Source organism: Tiliqua scincoides, chromosome 1 (assembly GCF_035046505.1).
Source record: "Tiliqua scincoides isolate rTilSci1 chromosome 1, rTilSci1.hap2, whole genome shotgun sequence".
Classification (NCBI taxonomy): Eukaryota; Metazoa; Chordata; class Lepidosauria; order Squamata; family Scincidae; genus Tiliqua; species Tiliqua scincoides.
The window spans coordinates 137,852,743-137,875,428 of NC_089821.1; the positions used below are offsets into that span (position 1 = coordinate 137,852,743).

General features: G+C 44.6%; 1 protein-coding gene across 1 annotated transcript in view; it reads left to right on the forward strand.

Annotated features, from left to right (window-relative positions):
• PKHD1 (PKHD1 ciliary IPT domain containing fibrocystin/polyductin) overlaps positions 1 to 22,686 on the forward strand; it is a 239,695-nt gene that overhangs the window by 91,400 nt on the left and 125,609 nt on the right. The window contains exons 30-31 of the mRNA XM_066622360.1: positions 10,559 to 10,790; positions 13,276 to 13,426. Coding sequence (XP_066478457.1) covers positions 10,559 to 10,790; positions 13,276 to 13,426 — 383 coding nt within the window. The remainder of the gene's footprint in view (positions 1 to 10,558; positions 10,791 to 13,275; positions 13,427 to 22,686) is intronic.

The window sequence follows — 22,686 nt, forward strand, 5'->3', positions numbered from 1 at the left end:
AATTGGAGGAAGTTCCAACTAATTGGCACACTTTAACAACATGTAGCTTATAGGCTAGCACTCCAGCAAATACTTTCTTTGTTGCAAGCTTCCTGCATGAGTGGAAGGAGTGTTGAGCTCATGCAAAGTGACCCTTGCACAAGAACATGACTGTTAATTTGTGGAGGGAACTTCCATTCACTGTTCCACTGAAATTTACTCTGGCTCTGCTTTCCTTTTGTTCAAACTCTGAACACTAGAAGTAGGGGTGAGAGGATCTCCCCATCCCATATTCTTGTTTTAAAATTAATTTTAGAACTTGAGCATTGACAGTTTATCTCAGCTTGTAGTTCCTTTGGTTCGTTAACTATGGATGGGTGGTCCCCTCTCCAACCTCATGCATGCCTTCATTGTGGGCCACCTCAGTCTACCACGAGCTGCTCTGACTGGCTGTGTGTCCACATGGAGGATACCAACATGTGCCACAAGCCATCCCCAAAGTTTCTGGGGTGCATCTAGCCAGAATGATGATGTTTTCCCTTTCAGTCTGGTCTGGAGTAGGCTTGGCATGAAAAAGGCTTGGAGTGCAGTGAATTTCTCCTGCTCTTCTGCTTGCCTTCCCATCCCTAGAGTCCTGTGAAGTGCCTGTCCTTTGCTAGAATGCATTGAAAGGGAGACAGGAGTCTAGAGAAGAAAGGAAAAAAAATCATTTTGCATATGGTGCCCTAACTGGCTACCTATTATGGAGCTAAGCTAAAACCTGGCTCCCAAGCTGTGAGGCAGAGCACATCTGAGTGACTGCTACCTAAGCTGTTCCTGCCTAAATGGGAGAGAATAGCCTGGAAGCCATTTAGTTATTTGATTTTTCTCTGTAAACCACTTTGTGAACTTTTAGTTGAAAAGCGGTATATAAATACTACTAATAATAATAAGACAAAGAATCAAAGAATGCCTTCCTTCAGAGAATAGAATATACAGGTATTTGCAAGCCTCACTCAAAGAGTAGAACATGGATTTTATCTTCTAGTGGTCTAATTGGAAGATCACCACCTAACCTGCCACCCAACATGCAATGACAAATTGGGCCTATCTCTCCACCACCCATCATGCTTTCCCCCTGCATTGTCACTTCTGCTCCATTTACCACAGTGCTGAGTTAGGGCTGCACTTCTGGTGTTGTAGGGGTGGTGAAGAGATGTGGTGCAGTTGCCACTAATTGTGCATTGGCTGTCTGGCTGAGCAATGATCATCCAAGCCATCCCAGTAGAAGCCAAAATCCCAGTGCAGAGCAAGCAGCGTGTGCTTATGGGCAAGCAGCATATGGGACAGAATGCTAGGCTTTGGAAGTTCTGATGTAGGCTTCACTAGAGTCTGCCTGCCTGCCTGCCTATGCAACTATAGTCTTCTATACAGACAGAGTCTTCTGTCGTCTTCTTCTGGAAAGAATATATACTTAGACTGCAATCCTATGCAGGGCTACTGCTGCCGGAACTTCTGTTCTGGTAGTGGTATGTGCTTTCCAGCAGCATTGTAAAACATGTTCTGGAAGTACGCAGAGCATCCAGACTGCTGTTGGAGATGCTGCAGAGGCCCCATGCACAATGGCAGGGTGAAGAAGTCCTGCCAACTTTGGTAAGTCAGTGGGGTAAGCAGAATAGGGCAGGAGGGAGGGTAGAACAGGGCAGATTGGGGAAAAGGCTGGGGGCATGATGGAGGTGGGAGAGGATTTCACCAGGCATGGTAACCTGCACCATATGCTAGAGGGAGCCGCCATGCCCCCTTTGTGTCCTCGGACTTGCACCAGCTACAGAGCTGGTGCACCTTCAGGGAGACCCATTACCAGTTGGGAGGGTTACAGAGGGGGAAGGGAAAATAATTTCACTTTCCCCTCTCAAGCCTCCTGATCGGCACACCACACCATAGCATGCAACCCATTTTGGCATGGCTGCATGCTACCTTGGGAAAATCACAGGATCAGGCTGTTTGTGACATTGCTGAAATTATGTTTCCTGGTTTGGAAATTCAATATGTTCATTGTTGTTGCCTCAAATGCAATATGAGCATTATGATCCCATAATGCTTCACCGGCTTGGATTTTAATCTAAATTGCAGATGAATTCAACTCCTTTCTCTGTTTTTCCCTCCCATACATGCATGATTTTCCAAGACTCCTCTCCACTTACTTGGCTGCTGGCTTGGTGGTGTGAGTTCTCTCATCCTTCTCTCCCCCTTACTGCCTGGTGTGATGTTTACACAGCAAGACAGGAAGAGGTAGACCTGGGAAATGTGGTTTCCTTAAATGTTGTTGACCTCTCTGCCATTGCTGGAAGTCTTGTCATGTGTTGCTTGCTATAGGTGGGGTGGGGGTGAAGGAAGGGGAGAGGCTTGGAGTTGAGGGGGTTGAGGTTGGCCTCATTCTGTCATTGGGAACATAATGGGGATCAAGTAAGCTCGTAAGTGGGCTTAGGGAAAAAATGTTATTTTCTGAAGTTTGGGGAGAATAGTTTGTTTTCCCAAACTAAATAAAAAGCCTAACTTGAGTGAGTGTGTGCGTGTGTGTGTGTGTGTGTGCGCGCGTGTGCATGCTACTATACATTTAATCATTTTGAGTGTGATTATTTAATCTTTTTCTGTGTGCATGTGTGCATGTGCGTGTGCGTGTGCGTGTGTGTGTGTGTGTGTGTGTGTTCTCCATTCCTTGCAATACTTGAAATTACCATTAGATGTCAGCAAATGTATGTTATATCAGTACTCTGGTTCTATAGTCAAGAAGACCAAGTTGTATTAACTTATGTGATTGACTCAGTATGAAAAGAGAATGTTCTCTTTCTCTCTGAAATGTTAGTTGGTTCAAACTAGGAAATTAGTGTCTTAGAGCTGGGAAAAAAAAAACCAGAATATGATAAATATCTTGCATGAAGTAACAGGAAGCGTCAAAATATGAGGTTTCTGGCACAACCATTTTTCCGTTGCCTAACAAGGTGATTGGGCCAATTTGGAGAGAGGAGTTGGCAGGAACAGTGAATGACTCTGTTCCAAGGGTAGGTGTGATGAAGAAGTAACAGTTGGTGTGAAATAGTGCTGGAAGAGTTTCTGTGTGGTTTTTGAGTGCTGGTTCCAAAAGACTTGTACATTTTTTTAGGCTTTGTGAGTAACTGCAGCAAGTTCCCTCAGGGTAATTACTACTGTAGGCTGCTCAAAGCTCAAAACGGACAGATCTGTGGCAGTATTGCTCCCTCTTCCTCTAGGTAGCCTTCAAACCAGCAAGGTTAGGCTTGCAGAGGAGCCAGTCAGGCCACATCTAACACTGTGTAACAGGCCTGGCTCCTCTGTTTGAGCAACTCGTGGACCTATCTGCGGCTGACCGAGCCTCTACTGCATGCTATGGGCTGTCTGGGAACCAGGCAGAGACGGCAAGGTCACTCACCTACTTTACTGCTGCCTTGTCCCCAGTCAGCCTACCCAGATCTGCACCAGCTCATTGGCTGTTTTAATCTGAGTGGGTCCATGAGGGCATGTTGAGAAAGAGCAGGGTTGGTCAAACCCCAACCTGGGGGGTACTTACTGCCCTCAGGGACTCCCAATCCGGCCTGTGGGGAGCCCCCAATCTCCAATGAGCCTCTGGCCCTTTGGAGACTTGCTGGAGCCCATGTTGGCTCAACACAACTGCTCTCATCGTGAGGGCGACTGTTCAACCTTTCATGTGAGCTGTAGGCCGAGGGCTCCCTCCGTTGTTTCTTGCACGTCTGTGATGTAGCAGTGGCAGCGAAGGAAAGGCCGGTCTTGCTTTGTGCAAGGCCTTTTATAGGCTTTGAACTATTGCAAGACTTTCATTCATTCATATATGTTCCATCTCTCATATATTAATTTATGTAAATTAATACAAATTTGAAATGTAAATTAATTCTTTTTTTTTCTTCTCGGCCCCCAACAGTGTCAGAGAGATTATGTGGCCCTCCTGCCAAAACGTTTGGACACTCCTGAAAGGCATAGGATATTTTTGCCCCTGTTAACACCAATAACTGTCCCACCCTCGACATGCCCCCAACTGGTCCCAATCCCCACCTTGTAACAACCCCTCTGCCAGCTTACCTGCTCTGGTGGGGCTCTGGAGGTCGTTGGCATTCTCTCAGGATTTACCAACTCTTTACACCTGCCCACATACTATAGCAGTGACTTTTTTTCCATCAGCACAAGGCACAGATAGGATTGGGCTGTCATTTCAGCTTGAGCTGAAACAGATTGCCTGAAATAGTTACTTTGATTACTAGACCTGACAATTGTTATGATACTAGATTTCGACAGTCCTGCAGTGCAGTAGTGATGGAGGAAGGGTACCAGTATTTATCCCTTTGGACTATTTTTTTCTTGCAGTTTTTCAGTGTCTTTGCCCCTGAAGCAGGGCAAAAATATATACAATAGTAAAAATATTAAAAATATATATAATACTGACTTTCTTGACCAAGATAGGCCAACGTAAGTTGAGATGATTATTACTGATTGGCCCACACACTTTTTGGCTGCAATCCTAACCACACTTTCCCGAGAGTAAGCCTCATTGAACAAAATAGGACTTATTTCTGAGTAGACCTGGTTAGGATTGTGTCCTTGGTTGTCTTAAAAGTTAGACTTATTTTTGGGTATATTTGGGATACTGAATCAAAAAATGGCATCAGTTTTGCCCAACTGGCTCTAGTTTTCGGGGTATGGTATAGCCACCTTAAATGCCGATTCAAGCAGCTTCCTCATGATAGTGTCAGCTTTCTCACAAGGAAGCTGCTTGAATTGGCATATAAGGTGTCTATGCCGTACCCCCAAAATCTGATTTGTGAATCAGTCAAAACTGATGCCATTTTTTAATTTAGCACCACCACCACCCCAAATATACTAAAAAAATGGGTTTTTTTTTTGTAGGCCTGTGAAGTCCAACCTAAGTTGGGATGATTATTACAGTTACTTATTTGTATTCAAATGTTTTCGGCCTTCAGAATAAAATGAATGATTGACTGCTGTGAAATCAGTAGTTTGCTTCTAAAAAAGAAGTTGAGAGAAAATGTACTAACAGGAGCTCTTACCACTCTTCTTCTTAACAGTATTTATATGCCCCCTTTCAACCAAAAGTTCACAAAGTGGTTTACAGAAAAAAATCAAATAACTAATAGCTCTTCTCCTTTACTATGCCTTCTTTACTACAATTTCATATGTTCTGCACCTGAGAACTACCACCTTTTTGCTTCTTGGTTTTCTCTTTAATAGAAGGCCATTAGTTTAACACAGGAAGCTTTTTGTGACATGGGAATTTGTAATGGGAGAGAGACAAGCTTCTCTTGCTAAACTTCTGAGGGCCCAATCCTATCCAGTTTTCCACTGCCCGTACAACCATGCCCTTAAGGCATGTGCTGCATCCTGTGGTGCGGAGGCAATCACAGAGGGCTCCTCAAGATAAGAAAACTTTTGTTCCCTTACCTCGGGGCTGCATTGCGGCTGTGTCGGGGCTGGGAAGTTGGGTAGGATTGGGCCATGAGTCAATTGCAGGAGCAAGGGCACAGTCCTAACCAGGTCTACTCAGAAGTAAGTCCTATTTTGTTCAATAGGGCTTACTCTCAGGAACGTGTGATTAGGATTGCTGCCCAAGGTGGTATAAAAGATGACAGCCCCATCCAGGACTGAGCAAAGGACACTGAAAACAGATTCTGTGGCAAAGCCTGTGTTCGCTCAAATAAATCCCTGCATCTAAGCAAAGGAGGCAAAACAGATTAGACGCCTTTGGGCTATGTTACAAATGGGCAAATACGGGTAAGAAAGGAAGTAGAATCCATAGTTCTGACAGAGTTTTTTTGACAGAGTTGCTGGCTGTGGCACTTCAGTTCATACAGATGGTGTGTGGTTTTCTCTTCTCTCCTTCCTGCCATGCAGGAGTTTGATCTGCAAAAACTGCACGGAAAAATTTTGCCTTCTGTTACTGGCATTCCTGACCCTTGCGCTGCCCTGGGGCCAAGTGCTGCCTTTGTCTGACTCTGAAGTAATTGCATCACCACAATTTCAGCCAATGGCGTCAGAGGTTGGGTCACCCAGTGCAGGACGCCAGTGTATCACCACTACGATGGACCTCCTCCCATGCAGTGAGTGGGGGGGGGGGCATGGTGATGCACCATTCTCCCGTCCCTGCTGGTTTTTTGGCTATAACTTTTGATATGATCTAAGCAGGGTCAGTCCTGGTTAGTACTTGGATGGGAGACCGCCTGGGAATACTGGGTGCTGTAGGTTTATACCATAGTCTTTCGAGACTGAAGGTTGCCAACCAATAGAGATATTTCAATGTTTCATTACATTCTGCATGAAAATACATTAAATGATATCTAATGATGATATTATTCAAAACTACCAAGATTTAAAAAATTTTGGCCAGTAGTGGAGTCACCCCCTTCTGTGCATTACCCCCCCCCACTCCCTAGCGACACCATTGCTTCCAGTGCCTTCAGAACAGCACCCTTTTTTTTTGCTTGCTTTCTTTTCAGAGTGAGTGGCTTCTGAAGTGGCAAGGGGCAGAGTCTGGACCCTCATTGACTTGCCAACCATGAGCGGGGGGTAGTGGGATGAGGCAAGGCAAAGCAAGGCCAACCTGAACTGCCTTCCGCCACTGTGCTGCCTGCCCTGTGGGAGGCAGCGCTGGGCTGTGAGCAGCATGAGCCCGGGAAGAGCAGGACCATGGAGCTGAGAGGGTGGTGGTGGGGTGGGGGGCCAAACCGCTCCCCCTTGACAGTAAAGGGGTTGGGTGCAAGGGTAAATAGAATGCCAGATGCAGGGGAGTGGCAGCAAGATGCAAGTATCTTTTGGTCTTGTGTGCTTCCTGAGGCATCTGGTGGGCCTCTGTGAGATAAAGGAAGCTGGACTAGATGGGCCCTGGATCTGATCCAGCATGGCTCTTCTTATGTTCTTATGAATGAGCTGACTCTCAGCTTCCTCCAGAGCTCTTGCCTTGGACAAACAGGCAAGGAGCGAAAAAACGAACAGGTCAGCATGCGGAAGGGAGTGGATCATGGCAGCCTCCCCATGTGGTGCCCTGGGACATTTGCAGCTGTTATACCTGGGGGGGGGGTTGTCAGTGCCTTTTGTGCAATTGAGGAACATTGTTAGGATCTATACCTGGCAACTCTAGACTAGGCTCTTTTTGCTCAGTGAAAACTGTCCAAGGTTACACAGAGATTACATGGTAGCAAAGAAAGTGGGACTGGAACATAGGTCTTATTCCTAAAGCACAAAGTGGTCAATCCTTACTGCATTACTCATACAAACTGTTTGGATATTATTATGAACAATAAGAAGGGCAGCACAGTCCTAAGCAGCAACTGTAACCTTGCACATGTCTGATCTTGGAAGCTAAGCAAGGTCAGGCCTGGGTAAAACTTGGATGGGAGACTGCCCGGGAATACCAGGTGCTGTGGCTTATACCATAGTCTTTCGAGACTGAAAGTTGGCAAACAATTGTGGTGACAGTCCTAACCAATGATGCAGCAGCGCCAAAACAGCGACTGTTGTATAGAGTATGGGAAATGAGGCTACTGGAGGTCTCCCTGAGGTAAAGGGAGATTTATCCCCCTGCCCTGTGGAAATCACCAGAAGCCACTATGGGGTTACTCAGGCCTGCACCAGCAAAATTGCTGGCACAGGCTGGAGCAGTCCCGTGTAGGCATATTGGCACAGGAGGGGGGAATAGGATCCAGTGGGAGCCTCTGCTGCAAACCCCAGCCCCTCGTGGACCTGGTCTGCCAACCCCATCACTGTCACCACCCTCCCCCGCCATGTTTTGCCTCCACGCCACTTGGTGCGGCACTTACCCTCCTCAGCAACCAGTGCCTCTTCTGCTGGTGCGAGAGGCCACTGCGTTCCCGCACAGGCCTTTGAGTCAGTGCCTGCCACCCGTCAGCTGTCATGAAGTGCTTTCCAGCACTCTCGTGTCGGCTGAGCTCATAGCAATATACGTTAGACCGGCACTGCGGCCCCAGAGGATTGGGCTGTAAGAATATTTTTGACAAAAGTTCTCAAAACAATTTACATAGCAAAAGGAATAAGAAAATGGTCTCTTGTCTCAAAGAAGCTAATGATCATGACTGATAATCTGTTTTCAAATTATGGGGAGAAAGGTAAGTGGCTTTTTAGTGAAATTCACAAGCTTCCCCCAATTTTAGTTAAACCAAACCTCCCATAACCTTCTACAAACAATAACTAAGGCGCCTGCCACAAGGACACAAGGACCTGTGATACAAGGACATCTGCAAGAGGGATCTGAAGGCCTTAGGGATGGACCTCAACAAGTGGGAAACTGTGGCCTCTGAGCGGCCCGCTTGGAGGCAGGCTGTGCAGCATGGCCTTTCCCAGTTTGAAGAGACACTTTGCCAACAGTCTGAGGCTAAGAGGCAAAGAAGGAAGGCCCATAGCCAGGGAGACAGACCAGGGACAGACTGCACTTGCTCCCGGTGTGGAAGGGATTGTCACTCCCGGATTGTCCTTTTCAGCCACACTAGACGCTGTGCCAGAACCACCTTTCAGAGCGCGATACCATAGTCTTTCGAGACTGAAGGTTGCCAATACTATTCTGCCACAAGGGATAAGGGGACTGGGCCACTTCTGGCTCAACTCAATTGTCGATTGAACTTCTTTCTAAACTGAAGGAATTTTAAATGCCCATTTGGTTTTGGTGTGAGTTTAGTCTTTCTTCTTTAGTTTCATCAACCCAGAGAACTGTAAACGTCCTCCTCTGTATTCTTTCCACCAGTGGCATACCTGGGGGGTATCCATGGGTGCAAGTGCTACTGAGCAGCACAGCTGGGGGAGTGCCGCCGCCCAGCCATGCTGCCCCAAGGGCCACCCACACCTGCTGCTTCCCCATTCTGAGATGTTCTGAGAGCTGGAGTGGCCGCGCGTGATCTCCCTGGCCCTCAGAAAGCCTTCTAAGGTCTCTAGAGGGCCTTAAAATGTTAATTCAGGTCTATAAAGGAAAGTGACATTTTAAGGCTCTCTCGAGGCCTTAGAAGGCAGGGGTGGCAGCACTTCCAGACTTGCCCCAGGTGGCACAGTGGTCAGAATTGCCACTGCCTTCCACCCTGTCACATATGCGCAGGCTGAAAATGAATTAACACTTGAATAAGAATGCAGTTCCCTTGTACAAATAGGCAATGCAAGTTACTTGCTCTCTTGCAAGGATGAGAACTGTAGACTGAATGCCCAGGTTGCCCTTCTTGGGTTTTCTGGAAATAAGTACAACTCATTCACATGACTACTTGGGTACATCTTCTTAATTATGGTAACATGTGAGTTTCCCATTGCTGATTGTGCCCTTTTTTGCCCATACAGTGCCAGTAAACATTGTGCTATTATTGATTATTTCTATTACTACTATGTATACACATGGGAGTCAAATAGCTGACTTTGAGGCCTCTAAGTGTATGACCGAGAACAAACATTATTTGCATTATTTGTTCATTCAACGTATACACAATTCTTCTGCTATAGTGTTCAGTGTGGCTGATGAAAAACAACAATACGACATAAAAAAGACAAAGAGAAGCAGATTAGAGTTCCAGCATACATTATGAGTATGTCTGTTTGTATTCTTACAGATTTTATATTTTACCAAAGTCAACCACTGAAGCTGCAGTTTGAAAGAGGAGATGGTCATGGGGTGGGAAGGGGCTTCTTATTCTTTTCTCCTAGTAGTGTTTTCCTATCAGATATTATCCCTCTCTCTCACTCTTACCCGCTGCTGGGGAAAACATAAGGATTTTCCTGTGTAGGGATAAAAGCAGTGAGGTGAAGTGAGTATTTGGTTAGAAAACAGTATAAGAGGAGAGAGTTAAGAAGCCCTTCTGCCTTTTACGTCAGCGGCCATGTATAGTCCCAATTTGGGATGTTTTAGTAGCATACTCACAACAAAACTAAGTTCAGCTACTCACCAACAAGCTAATGAGGTTGCTTTCTTAGTTAGGGATGAAAGCTTTTTAACTTGCCTCACTCCTTGAGCCTTAAACAGTGCATAAGTACATAAGAACTGCCCTGCTGGATCAGCCTATAGGCCCATCTAGTCCAGCTAACTGTGTCTCACAGTGGCCCACCAAATGCCTCAGGGAGCACACAAGACAATAAGAGATCTGCACCCTGGGGTCCTCCCTTGCATCTGGCATTCTGCTATAGCCCATTTCTAAAATCAGGAGGTTGCACATACACATCATGCCTTGTAACCCGTGGTGGATTTTTCCTCCAGAAATTTGTCCAATCCACATCATGTCTTGTAACCTGTGGTGGATTTTTCCTCCAGAAATTTGTCCAATCCCCTTTTAAATGCATCTAGGCCCGATTCCATCACCACATCCTGTGGCAAAGAGTTCCACAGATTAGCTACATGCTGGGTAAATAAATAATACATGCAGCTTGGTAGCAAAGTGTTCCCCTCCCATTTCAATAAGAGAGGTTGCTGTTCTACGTATAGGACCAGGGCTATCCTTAAAAGATAGCAGTCTTCTTTACTTATGTGTCTGAGTTGTATCTTACTCTCTTTTCTTTTGTTTTTTCTCTAACTCAGCCTCCTTAGCCATTCTCTGCAGCCTGACCTGCTCTTTGGAGGAAGAAGAAGACTGCAGAGCGTCTAGTGTAGCATTGATCCAGTGCGACATCCAAATCAGCACCAATGCATATGTCATAAAAGCAGCCACACCTTACCAGTACCTTTGTGATGATTCCTTGTGTTCCTCTTTACTACCTAACAGGACAACTATCAACTCATCATGGATCCATCTTACTGGACTGTTTATCAGGTTAGGCATGATTCTTCTCCATAATCGTGGCTGAATCCTACATGTTGTTTTTTGTAAGGTGCACTTCAGTTTTGTAGGAACATTCCTTTTAATGGGGAATAGGCATGGCACAGAATTTCTGTTTCCTAAGCTGATGATAGCAGAGTATGTTTTGGCCTGCAGAGAGATCTGCTTGATTGAATGTGAAATCCGTTCATTGTGGGTATCAAAGCATCTCTCCCCTGTCTTTCTGAAGTATTATTTGAATCAGAGAGAACATCAGAAGATCCATCTAGTAAATAGCCTACTCTGCTCCTTCATAGATTTTTTTTTTTATATTTATCTTCTGATCCAAAGCAACATCTGGTGAATGCCATTGGGGAGAAAAGATTAGGGATTATGAAAAACAGAAAGATGTGCTTTCCCCCTCTTCACATTGCTGATTCACAAGCTAAGAAGTCAAAGCAATATCCAGCATGTCAATGCAGTATTGGTCCAACAAGAACCGACAACCAGTACTTGCTGTTGGTACGCTGTGGTACACTAGCCAGGTGTTTGGGATAACTTGCTACATTCTTGAAGGTCATAGGCAGTCAGGTAGCCATGTCGTTTATTGGCTCCATTCTTTGGTTTTGAACAGCATCCAGACACACAATAATTAAGCAAGTAGCTTTTCCTGGTACTTGTTCAGAGTTTCTCGGTTGCAACAAACTAGATTTTTTTTAACTTTTAAATCTACTGCTGAATTGGGAACAGTCATGACTTTCTCCTCATTGGATCTTCCATTCCCTTCCTTGAAACCCACCTTCTGAAATCTGGAATTCTGTCTATTACTAGATAGAGAAAAATGGACAGGAGAAGTCATGACTATTGAGCTACCTACTACTACAACAGATTTTGAAAACAATGAGGAGAATCTCTGAGCTGCACCTTTACCCATACATTTCTGTGTTCTAATGTTACAGGCATAGGATTGGGACCAGTAAAAAAAAGTTGGCAACCGTAGTGAGCGTGTGGAATTGGTGTTGGAATTGAATGGGCAGAACCAGTAACTATATACTCTTGTGTGCTACCTCTTAGTATTTTAGGGACCAGACTGGGCTTCCAGCTGAAGATCTGGCAACCGAAATCATTGAAGAAAAATCTGTTTCCCTTTTTGGGCTTAGCAGACTGACCAGATGCATTGCTAAATAATTGTTTAACACAGAAAATTTGGGCAGTCTCATGTAGGGTTGCAAACACAGCACCTGCTGAATTTTCGTCTAAAACAGTACTTGATTTTTAAATATGCAACTGCCCTTGTCTGCTTTATATCTGGGCACTCCGAGTTTCCCATATATGTGATATTAAAAGATATTTTTAAAATGGGGTTTTTTTTCCTAGCAGAGTTATTATGCCTTTGGACAGTGATATACCATACAGCAATTCAGTGGTGAATCTTCTCATCGCTGTATCTATAAGGCAAACATTTTACCTGCTGAATTTTTGCTTGTCACACAAATGAGAAAGGCACAGACACCTTGCCGGAAAACAAAAGTGACAGCTCTAACTGGGAACTATGATAGGACCAAGTGAAAACACGGAGCTTTAGAAAATTCCATTTAGTGTTCACACTCATATAGTCTAAAGTGTGAGAGCATTTCATGCTTTGGCAAGGCGTTTGAAAGGAATGCAAATTGGTGTTCCAGTAATCAGAAATAGTGATTATAATTTTAGAACTTCTCCACCCAAGAGAGCAGCTGTCAGTGGGGCAGGCTAATTAAGAGCATCCCTTTGCTATTACCCTTTCTATTACACCCCATCTCCCATATCCCAATGTGAGATTTCAAGAAAAGGGGGGGGGCTGTTAAACAAACTGGCACATATATCGAATCTGCTTAGCCTGGGCTGTTAAGTAAGTTTAATTAATTTACTAAGTTAATGTTCCAGTGCTAGCAAGAAAGCATCATTGCTATCAGCTGGGTAGCAAGAATTGGAACCCTAAATGAGCTCATTTTTTCACAGTGGGAATTAGGGACCAGTTAGCCAGTTGTGTGGTTTTCCAATTTCTGCGCCTGCCCTAAGGGAGTTGCAAGTTATTCATTCCCCAGGATTAAGTGTGAGTAAGAGAGGGAAAGGAAACAAGCGCTACCTGGGGTTTGCTTCCATCTTTGACTCAAGCAGTGTCTATTTTCTCTAGTTGTCCACTCAGTTCTGGAACTGCATACCTCCGTGTGAGCGTGTGTGTGTGTGTATATATATATATATCGAGAGGCAGAGCAGCATCACTGAGAAATATTTCCTGTGTGTATTTTTGGTGGGGAGGGTTTGCAGATAAAGTGGGGGAGGGAGGCAAAACAAATAAACAATAAAAGAATGGAAACAAAATTACAGAAATTTGCAAAGTTTGACAAATGGTGGCCTGGAGTTGCCACAAGCTAATGGCTTGCGATGATTAATAAGAGTAAAAATAATTGCATTTCATTAAGATTGATGACACCCCATTTAACCTCCCTTCTCGTTTCAGCCCTAAAGTGGAAAGAGATGAAGTTCTCATCTATAATAGCTCCTGTAACATTACCATGGAAACTGAGGCAGAGATGGAGTGTGAGGGACCTAATCAGCCAATTACCGCCAAGATTACTGAGATATGGAAAAACCGGGGCCAGAACACTCAGGTATAATCAAATCTTTTTTATAGACTGATTCAAACAGCTTAAAATTTAATTTGTAATATTGTGTACATTTAAGGGAAAAAAACAATTTAGACTGGGCAGGGGCAATATATAATATTAAATGCTCTCCAACTTTGAATAGCAGTCTTAATGCACAGCAGTGCATCTTATGGTTAACTAGGGTTAATCGTATGGTTTATCAAATATGAATGAGACCTGCCCTATTTCTCTTAACTTGAATTTATAGCTTACTGTTATCTCTTCATTTCTTGAGAACTCCTTTCACAGAAATGCAAACCCTCTTTCTAACTGAAGTTTCCTCTGGTCTCTGGTGCTTACATTGGAGATCTTGATCATGGATTCTTTTTCCCTCTTTGGTGGTAACTTTTGTCCAAAGTATTGGATTGTGAACCAATTGAATCGGGAAAGTGTTAAACCTTCTCTTTGTTACCACATGAGTAGCAACAATTCTTGTACACAGGGCAAATTAAAAAATTTCCATGCATAGACTATGGAATACAATAAAGCGAGATTATAGGTTGGCTGCCTAAGTGAGATCAAATTGTATTTACTTCCTATTTCTCCAATCTAGGGTTAGCAATCTGGACAATTTAAGTTTGTCTGACTTGCTCTCTGAACTATAATTAATAAACATTTACCTTAAATAACAGGTGCAAATTTATTATTATTATTAACAGTATTTATATACCGCTTTTCAACTAAAAGTTCACAAAGCGGTTTACAGAGAAAAATCAAATAACAAAATTAAACCTGGAATTGGGAGGATAACAGTTCCAGTTCTTTTCTAGTACTGATTTTAGCTAGTCATGATCTCTAAAAGAGTATTGATTGGAATGCACAGATTCTGCCACTATGGACTGCATTAAACACTTGTTGACTGTGGCATCAAATGAATCTGAATGAACAATCATAGATTTAATTGCCACAGATAGAACACTCGTACCTCTCCGTGTAATCTCAGATGCATTCTCCTCCCCTGTTTTCACAATTCATTCAGTCAACTGAGAGCCCAATCCTGAGCTTGATGCTCTGGCTTTCTGCTGGGGCGCACTGTCGCAAACGTGCCATAAGGCACGTTTGCAAGGCTTACTGCTGGGCTACTGCCTGTGCTAGCCCAGCACTCGCCGGTACCAGGCGAGTGCTGGATGACCATCTGGCCTCTGCTGCTTGGCGGTCTCATGGGCCGCAGAGCCACGGAGAGGAAAGCAGGGGTGGGGGAGAGGCGAGGAGGAGGAGGTGTGACGGGGAATGGGGAGGTGGAGAGAGAGCGGGGACAAGGCGTGATGGCGAGGTGGGAGGTGGGGAGAGGGCTGGTGGGAGGCGTGCCGGGGGAGGGAGCTGGGAGGCAGAGAGGCGAGTCTGGTGGAGCTCTGCTCCACAGGATCCTGTCTGTTCGTGTAGGGCTCAGCGCCCTATACAAATGCATTCACAAATCCATTGTGGGGCTACTTCCCTTACCCAGGAGAAGGGGATGAAAGTCCCCTTCTCCCAAGGTGCCGCCAGCGGCAGCCCGAAATGCCCAGGATACTGCAGCAGCCCGGCACTGAGAACCTGTGCCAACTGGCACTGGCTTCAGCCCTGACACTGCAGCCTCTCCACTGGCATAGGAGTGCCTTACATCACTTTGTGACGGTGGTTGCAAGGGCAGTGTGCCGGTCACTGGCATTGCCCTGGCATAGGATTGGACCCTTATCTATAATTCTATTTTACTCACTGGCAACAAACACTTCTGCTGATAAGGGATCAAGTGATAAGCATGTACTTGTGAATCAGCCATGTATTAAAAAAAAGGCCCTTAAAAATGCATTAAAAAAATACTGATGACAGTTCTGTCCTTTCTTGGAATTTGGCTACAATGCACTCTAGTTTTGTCTTGTATGAGTAATGTGTGGAATATCCATTGATCACTTTACATGAATCAAGAAGGTGTTGGGACTTAAAACATTCCAAAGTGAAATTTCCTCAATACTTAATTTCTAAATTGAAATTTAAACTATAAATGGAATTGGGTAAGAGGCACTTTTTCAAGTGGGTTCTCCTCTTTTATTTAGCAGGGGGAGAGTAAATGGCCCTCCTCACCCCAGCAGCGTCTTTTATAGTGGCTGTCTGCTAGTACTCTTTTGCATCTTTAATAATAATAATAATAATAATAATAATAATAATAATAATAATAATAATAATAAATTTGGAAAATTCAGCACTTCTATACTGACATCAGGGTCTGACCACAACCTAATGAATGGTGATTTGTGTGTAAAATTTTCTTTTACACCTGCAGATTTTCTTTCTGCATGTGTAAAAAGTTGTGGGAAGGTCAAGTGCCAACCACCTGGCAGCGGTGGCGGGGAGGGCTAATCAGACACTGTCTTGCTGTACTGAGAACCTTCTCTACCATTGAAATGAATGGGGACCCACCTGAAATTGGATCGCAACCCACCTAGTGGATCCCGGCCCACAGTTTGAGAAACGCTGTTAATGCATACAATTCATTCAGTTTTGTTAGCTATCCTCACAGCTATAAAGGCTAGAAACGTAACTTTTTTAAAAATGGGAGCTTGGATTTTCAAATATCTGGTTGCCACTTTTAAAAAATACACTCCCCTTGGGCAGTCTAGCAACTCTTGCTGACTAAATTGTGATTGCATTGACCAATGCAATTTGGGTTGTAGGTATTTTGTAGATGTAAGACTGGGTTTACACATGCAGTAGGATGTGCTGAGAACAAGGCTATAGAATGGTGAGCTGGCAGAAAGGACTATCACTAAAGACGATAGGTGGAGGCGCTCCCCATTTTAAATACCCTGCAAGTAAAATAATAAAGTAGCCCACATGAAAGAAGGGATTTAGCTCAGCCTTTAGGTACTATACTGGCTATTTTCCTTGCAGGGGAATTTGACATAGGTGGGCATTAAAATGAGGTCCCATCACCATGTTCAGTCTGAAGGGTTGCCTCATTCACAAATCATCTCTTTCTGTTGCAATTGTAGAACAGGTCTTTGCAATGCCTGCTGTGCTGTTCACATAGTGTATGTTTTGAAAAGAAAACAGAGGGAGCTGGTGCCCCAAACAAGAATCCTGGGATATCCCCAAATGAACTGTTCTTGGGCTTTGGATCCTACCATCAAGCACCATGCTTGATGCACTGTGGGAAGAGGAAGAATGCATCCTAGTTCATTAATGTTTACACAAACAGTTCAGGGAAAGGGTAAGTCATTTCCTCTCTCATTCTGAACACCCTTTCAGTGTGAATAGTAAATCAAAAACTGAGGTAGGTTGGACTTTCTTGATAATGGACTGGTGCCAGTTCTCTTCCCGACAGCTAGCCATCCCTTATCTCCAGTGTTAAAACACAAAACTGGTATTGCATAGTGGCCAACACACTGTGCTGCATATCAGGACCTTCCTGTTTCAAATCTCATCTAGGCCTAAAATTTGTACCAGGTGACCTTTGGCAAGCTGCTCCCTCCCAGCTCTCTAGCTACAATGTGGGAATATTAATACTTGCCTTACAGGGTTGTTGTAAGGACAACCATCAAGATAGTACATGTGGGGTGCTTGCACACTTGGAAAGCACTATATTGTTTGCAGTGTTCCAGGTAGCTCACAGACTGAGATGAGAGCCATTGGTTTTCAGGAGCCTTGGGGCAAAGCCCTGCACAAAGGCCAAGCCCCTTCCAGTGATGATGTATAGAGTACTACTTCTGCCACCTGTGCTGAAGGTTCAAATCTCAGCCCAACTAAGTGGGCCTTCTGATGACATGAGCTCTTGGCCATTTGTGACCTGGCTTACCCCTCCTCAGAACCATCATCTGGTTAAAGTAATCTTAGTTGGTAACATGAGCTGTTTAATCATTAAAGTCTGCATGCATTTGTATATGAGTGAGGACAATCATCTTGCAAGAAAAAAGTCTACTTTGTCTTTAGATGATGCTCATATCCGTACAGGTTTCATCTTAAAAGAATGCTGTGAGACAGTAGGGAGAATGCCTTGGGAGATGGCAAACATCATCAGAAGATATAGTACTTGCTTATATTTTGATAAATTAATGTAGTCCCTTAATCAATTGATGGCACTAAGACTGATGGCCCAGTCACATCCAGTAGTTGTGCCAGTGGAGTGTGTGCTCTGTGGGCCCACGCTGTTGCAAAAGCACTATAAAGCACTTTGTGATAGCACAAGGTGCAGCTGTGCCTGCAGGAAGGCTGGAACATTCCTGAAGACATTGGTGCTCAGGGATGCCCACTGCAGCAGGTACGTTCAGTGCAGGTAAGTCAGCCTGCTCTTGAGTCAGATTCTTGGGTTAATATAGTTCAATCACCCAGGGTTGCGTAGAGCTGGATATAGGCCTGGGCGAGATGGGAAGTGTAGGCCCCATTTCAAACTTACTTTTCAAGTACTTTTGTAATCAGTGCCAGGGATGGGAACTCGAGTCAGGTGACTCGACTTGGAGTCACAAAAATGCATGTTTTTCGTTGACTTGTTTACACTTGATTTGCACATGTGGAAGACTTGGAAAAACATTTGAGTCAAGAGCCCCCTGACTTGGCACTTGTCCCCACACATGCAGACTTGAGTCTGCCCAGTGGTGTAGCTAAGGGGGTGCAGGGGGTACAGGGGGTAGCAGTTGCACCGGGCATCAAGCTTTATGGGGGCAACAAGCTGAGCTTGACACTGGTGACCAAAATTGTGAAAACCTTGGTATGTATGAATAATACCATCATGTTATGTATCATTGGAAAGGTAATTTAATGCCGAATGCAATGAAATAAACTACATTGGAATATCTTTATTATATCAAAAGTTATGACTAATTAACCATAAAATGAAAATACAACTGCCTTATAGAACAAAAATTGGATTTTCTTAACTCAAAACCAACCTATGAAACTGACTGTTCTGAGAGGCAATGACATGTTATCATGATACAGCATGAAACCAATAAGGTGTTAATATGAGTCAGTCATTTCCATGTATCATAATACAGTTACCCCTGCTAAGTGGGTAAAAAAGGCACTTTTCAAGTGGTGCTCCTTTTATATTTAGCAGGGGGAGAATAAACATCCCTCTTTACGCCAGCATAGTGTCTCTAACTAATAAGAGGCACACTGTTTATTCATTTATTTAATTAAATTTGATTTTTTCATTGGGGGGCTACAAATTTTCTTTGATCCCAGGCGGCTAATAGATGCCTTAGCTATGCCACTGACTAAGGGGAGGCAGCAGAACAAGTTGGTGGTGAGCTGCTGGGGGGAGGAGGTAGATTCCTCCCAATTTTCACTTTTTAAAAAGTCGGGGTGTGACGTCACTTCCTGTTGTGACATCACTTCCGGGGCAACATTCTGAGCTTGGCACCGGGCTACAAGATCATTAGCTACGCCACTGAGTCTGACTGTGTCTGGGTGTCCTTGCTTACTGTTTTTGCAGTGTGAAAGACCTTGTGGGGCATCATTCAGACTGGGCAAGCAGAGGGGAAGTTCTAGCCAGGAGGCAGGGAAGAGTTAGTGTTTGCTTTTGCATCTGAGCAGGAGGGGTAGAGGTGGGAACGGACTCTTTTGCCCATATCTGATAGGAAGGAAGGAACCAATGATCATTGGACAAAGGATGGGAAGTTTGATACTTTCTTAGACTGAGGTAGGTTAGGAAGAGGAGTCAAGGGGGTTCTTGCCTTACAATTGGCTGGAAAAGCCCAGGGAGGGGAAGGAGGCAGGGAAGTGGGGGGGGGGAAAGGCAGTTCATAACAATCATGATTTCCACCGCATTCCACCATACTTTGAGCTCAATTGTTACTTGGGGAGGAAGAACCCTCACTGAATGACCAGTGACGGTGGGACTACTTATGAGTACAGCTGCCAAGGCTTGGTTCATCCTGGTAAGCCTTTCAGCTGCTGCGCTTGACTCTCCTCCCTCTTGCTTGGCTTGTTTACAGGTGGGCGAGGACAGCAGGGGAGTGTTTAAAGAGAACTCCAACACACACACACACACACACACACACACACACCCAGTAACAGCTCAGTTTTTTTCCAGGGCGGGCTTTTTAAAGGGGGAGACTTGATTCGAGTTCTTTAGAGTCACAAAACAGTGACTCAACAACTTGGAAAATGCCCCTGTTATGATTGTTTTTGAGTCGATGAGTGCTTCCCAGGCTCTTAGGGTCATGACCCACCAGTTTGGGAACCACTGAATTAGAGTATTGTTGTCTTGGGTTGTCTTCTAAGTATTTCAACAAACCATCAACCAATATTAATCTCATCTTAATACCATAGGAATTTCCACACACCAAGGACTGATTGTCCAACATTACACACCATCCATATAATTAACATCAAACATGTCATCAACATTTTTCTGTACTCCCTTGTTTTCCATGAATTGCCACTAGCAGAGTTGGTTGCTATTATTTGCATTTATTTACTTATATTTTATCTGTATTACTCTTTAAAATTTTAATAGTTAGTGCTAAAGGATGCCCATTGACTCTCTTGTAGTAGGCCCCCTCAAAACCGTAGGCTCATGCCAACTGGCCTCACGCCCCCCCCCCCGTTCTGGCCTGCAAACAGCAGGCTTACATATATATACTGTACAAATGGGAAGTTAATGCCAGAACAGTAAAAATACCATATCTCAGTTTGCCCTTGGAGAGATCATATCCACAATACTCCCTAGGATTTGGCTGCTGTTCACATAGTAGGCTGCCCTGCATCAAGCACCACTCACCTTCCATCAAATCTGATTTAACTTGAATAGCTGAGCAGAAGAAAGCTCAATGTTCTGCCATGGTCTTACCTAGTGGCTAGGACATGAGCGACTACCTTGTCCCAGGATAGTAAACATACATGAATATGTGTATTTGTAGCTTGCAGAATCTTGTGTTTGCTAAATGAAGTTCTGAACATGTGTGGGTAGGGGGTCGGGGCGAGGAGGAGGTCAGTTAAGTGGTTTCAATTTTAGTTGACAGCCCCCTGCTAAGATTTATGACACTATGCTGTATATGCATGCTTCTTTGTAGATGCTTAAATCATGTCATGCAAACTGGCCTTACCTTTCCACTGGAAATAATGGTCCCAGTCAGAGAAATGCATTAATAGCACCTTATACATTGGTTTATAATAATGGTGCTATTAGCAAGAGGTGCATGATGTCAGAGAAGTAATGGGACGTCACATTTCCCCTTAAACACTGGACTCCAAGGATTTAATGCATTTCTGCATGTACTGGGCATGAAGGTCTATGTCATCAATTGACACATCAGCTGAAAATATGACCCATACAAACTTTGTGGTTTGGGAACTCCCAAGACTACAATGACTGTCCTCTAGATGTGACTTCTCACATTTTAAAAAGCACACAAACACTTCTAGGACAATTTAGGGATTCACTCTTGGTTCCTGCTTAGTGTATCTTTCTCCCCCTGTAAAAAAGCATTGCTAGTTTTCATTTTTTGAATTTATTTTGTAAGACACTCCAGGTGCCAGCAGAGTTCATGTGCACATTGTTCTTGAAACAAAACAGGACCTTGTTTGTTCTTCTGAATTGACATCTGGGCTGGAGCAAAGGAGTTAGAATTGAAATCTTGTTCTCATATGGAGCTATAAACATTTCGTTGCTTTAGCAGCTTCTTCTTTCCTCCGTTCTGATGGCTGGCAAGCAAAAACAGTAGGACTGCCAGAGAAACAAACAGTGGCTATAACTTAAGCATCAGTGTTAATGTCCACCTGGGAGGGTGGTTCCAATTTTTTTAGGGCTGTGGGTGCAGCAGAACAAATGGAGCCCTGTAGTCGCTTGTGCAGGGCTCCCCACAACCCAGGATGGCTGCTGCTGAAGGGAGTGGTGAGTGCATCCCAGTCCCTGCAGCAGCCCTTAGCGACGTGATCCTGGTGATCGTGTCGCTGCCTCCACCCCGTCCCCACCAAGACTTAAATGTGGTTCAAACTCTCCCTGAGAGTTTGAAAACCGCTGGAATAACCATTTAACATGTATCAACTTGTATCTTTTGCATTGCTTATGGGTATGATTGTAGCCAGGTCCTTTAAGAAGAATTTTATCAGGGGGTACAAAGTTTCTTTTGGACCCTATCCCAAAGAGAGAGGAGAGGGGCAAAACAGGGTAGGAGGAGGATGGCAACAGCCAGACTGGTCTTTGGAGCCCAGGTCTCCTGGACTTTCCAATGTGGAGCCCAGGTCTACCTGCCTAATCCATATTATAGAAAACCCAACAGTAATACGGAAAACCAAATGGAGGTCTAAGGGCCTGATCCTATCCCCCCACCTCCACTGGCAGTGTGTGCACACCACCAGTGCTACATGTTGTAAACATTCCATAAGGCGCTTTCCCTCTGGTGGGAGACACTCGGTGTTGGCGGAAAAGCTACCACTAGTTGGTGCTGAGCCTCAGTGCCAGGACAATGTGGGAGTGGAACGCTAAGCAGTGAGTATTTCCAGTGGGCAGATTGGGCCTGGGAGGGGGATGGTGGCAGAGGCTGCCTCTAAACCCTATGCCCCCTCCCAAACTGAGCCGCCTGACATGGGCCTTCTTGCTTCTATGCCTGCTAAATAGTGGGCGCAGACTGAGACCCATTGGCACCAGTGGGGCTCTACCTGGGTAAGGGAAGAAATGAGAGCCCAATCCTATGCATGTCAGAAATAAATCCCATTAGAGTCAAAGGGGCTTACTCCCATGTAAGTGTGGATAGGATTGCAGCCTGAGTGTTGCTCCAAGGAGCCTCCAGCAGCTGTTTTGGCCATGTGGGAGACAGTGGTGGCCGTTTTGGATTGAACTGTAAAAATCTCTCTAAAATCTTTTAAATACGGAAAATAATTTAGGCTTACACTAGAATGGAGAGTGTCCTGTGTGTACCAAAACTTACTTCTGCAGCAGCTCCCACAGCTGTAGTCCTGCAGCTGTTTCCCAGAGTTCCTATACACTCCTTTGTGGTAAGCAGATTCACAAGCCAAAGGGCTACTGTAGCAGGCCAGTTTCCTCCCAGATTTGACACCATGTTAAGGAGTATTGTGTATGCATTCCTGGGCCCTGTATATATGGCTTGTGGTTTTAGCTGCCACTACCACCTGCAGTAGTGTCCCCAGCATCTTGCATAGGCAGTGACTCCAGGTAAGATCAGAAAATGTATGACCCCAGGAAATCTCTGGGGCCCCTCCTTTGGTACACATTTGGTACAAATTTGGGCCCAGGTACAAATTACCTCCTGCACCCCTCCTCTCATGGACCCTGATTGCAGCAACTT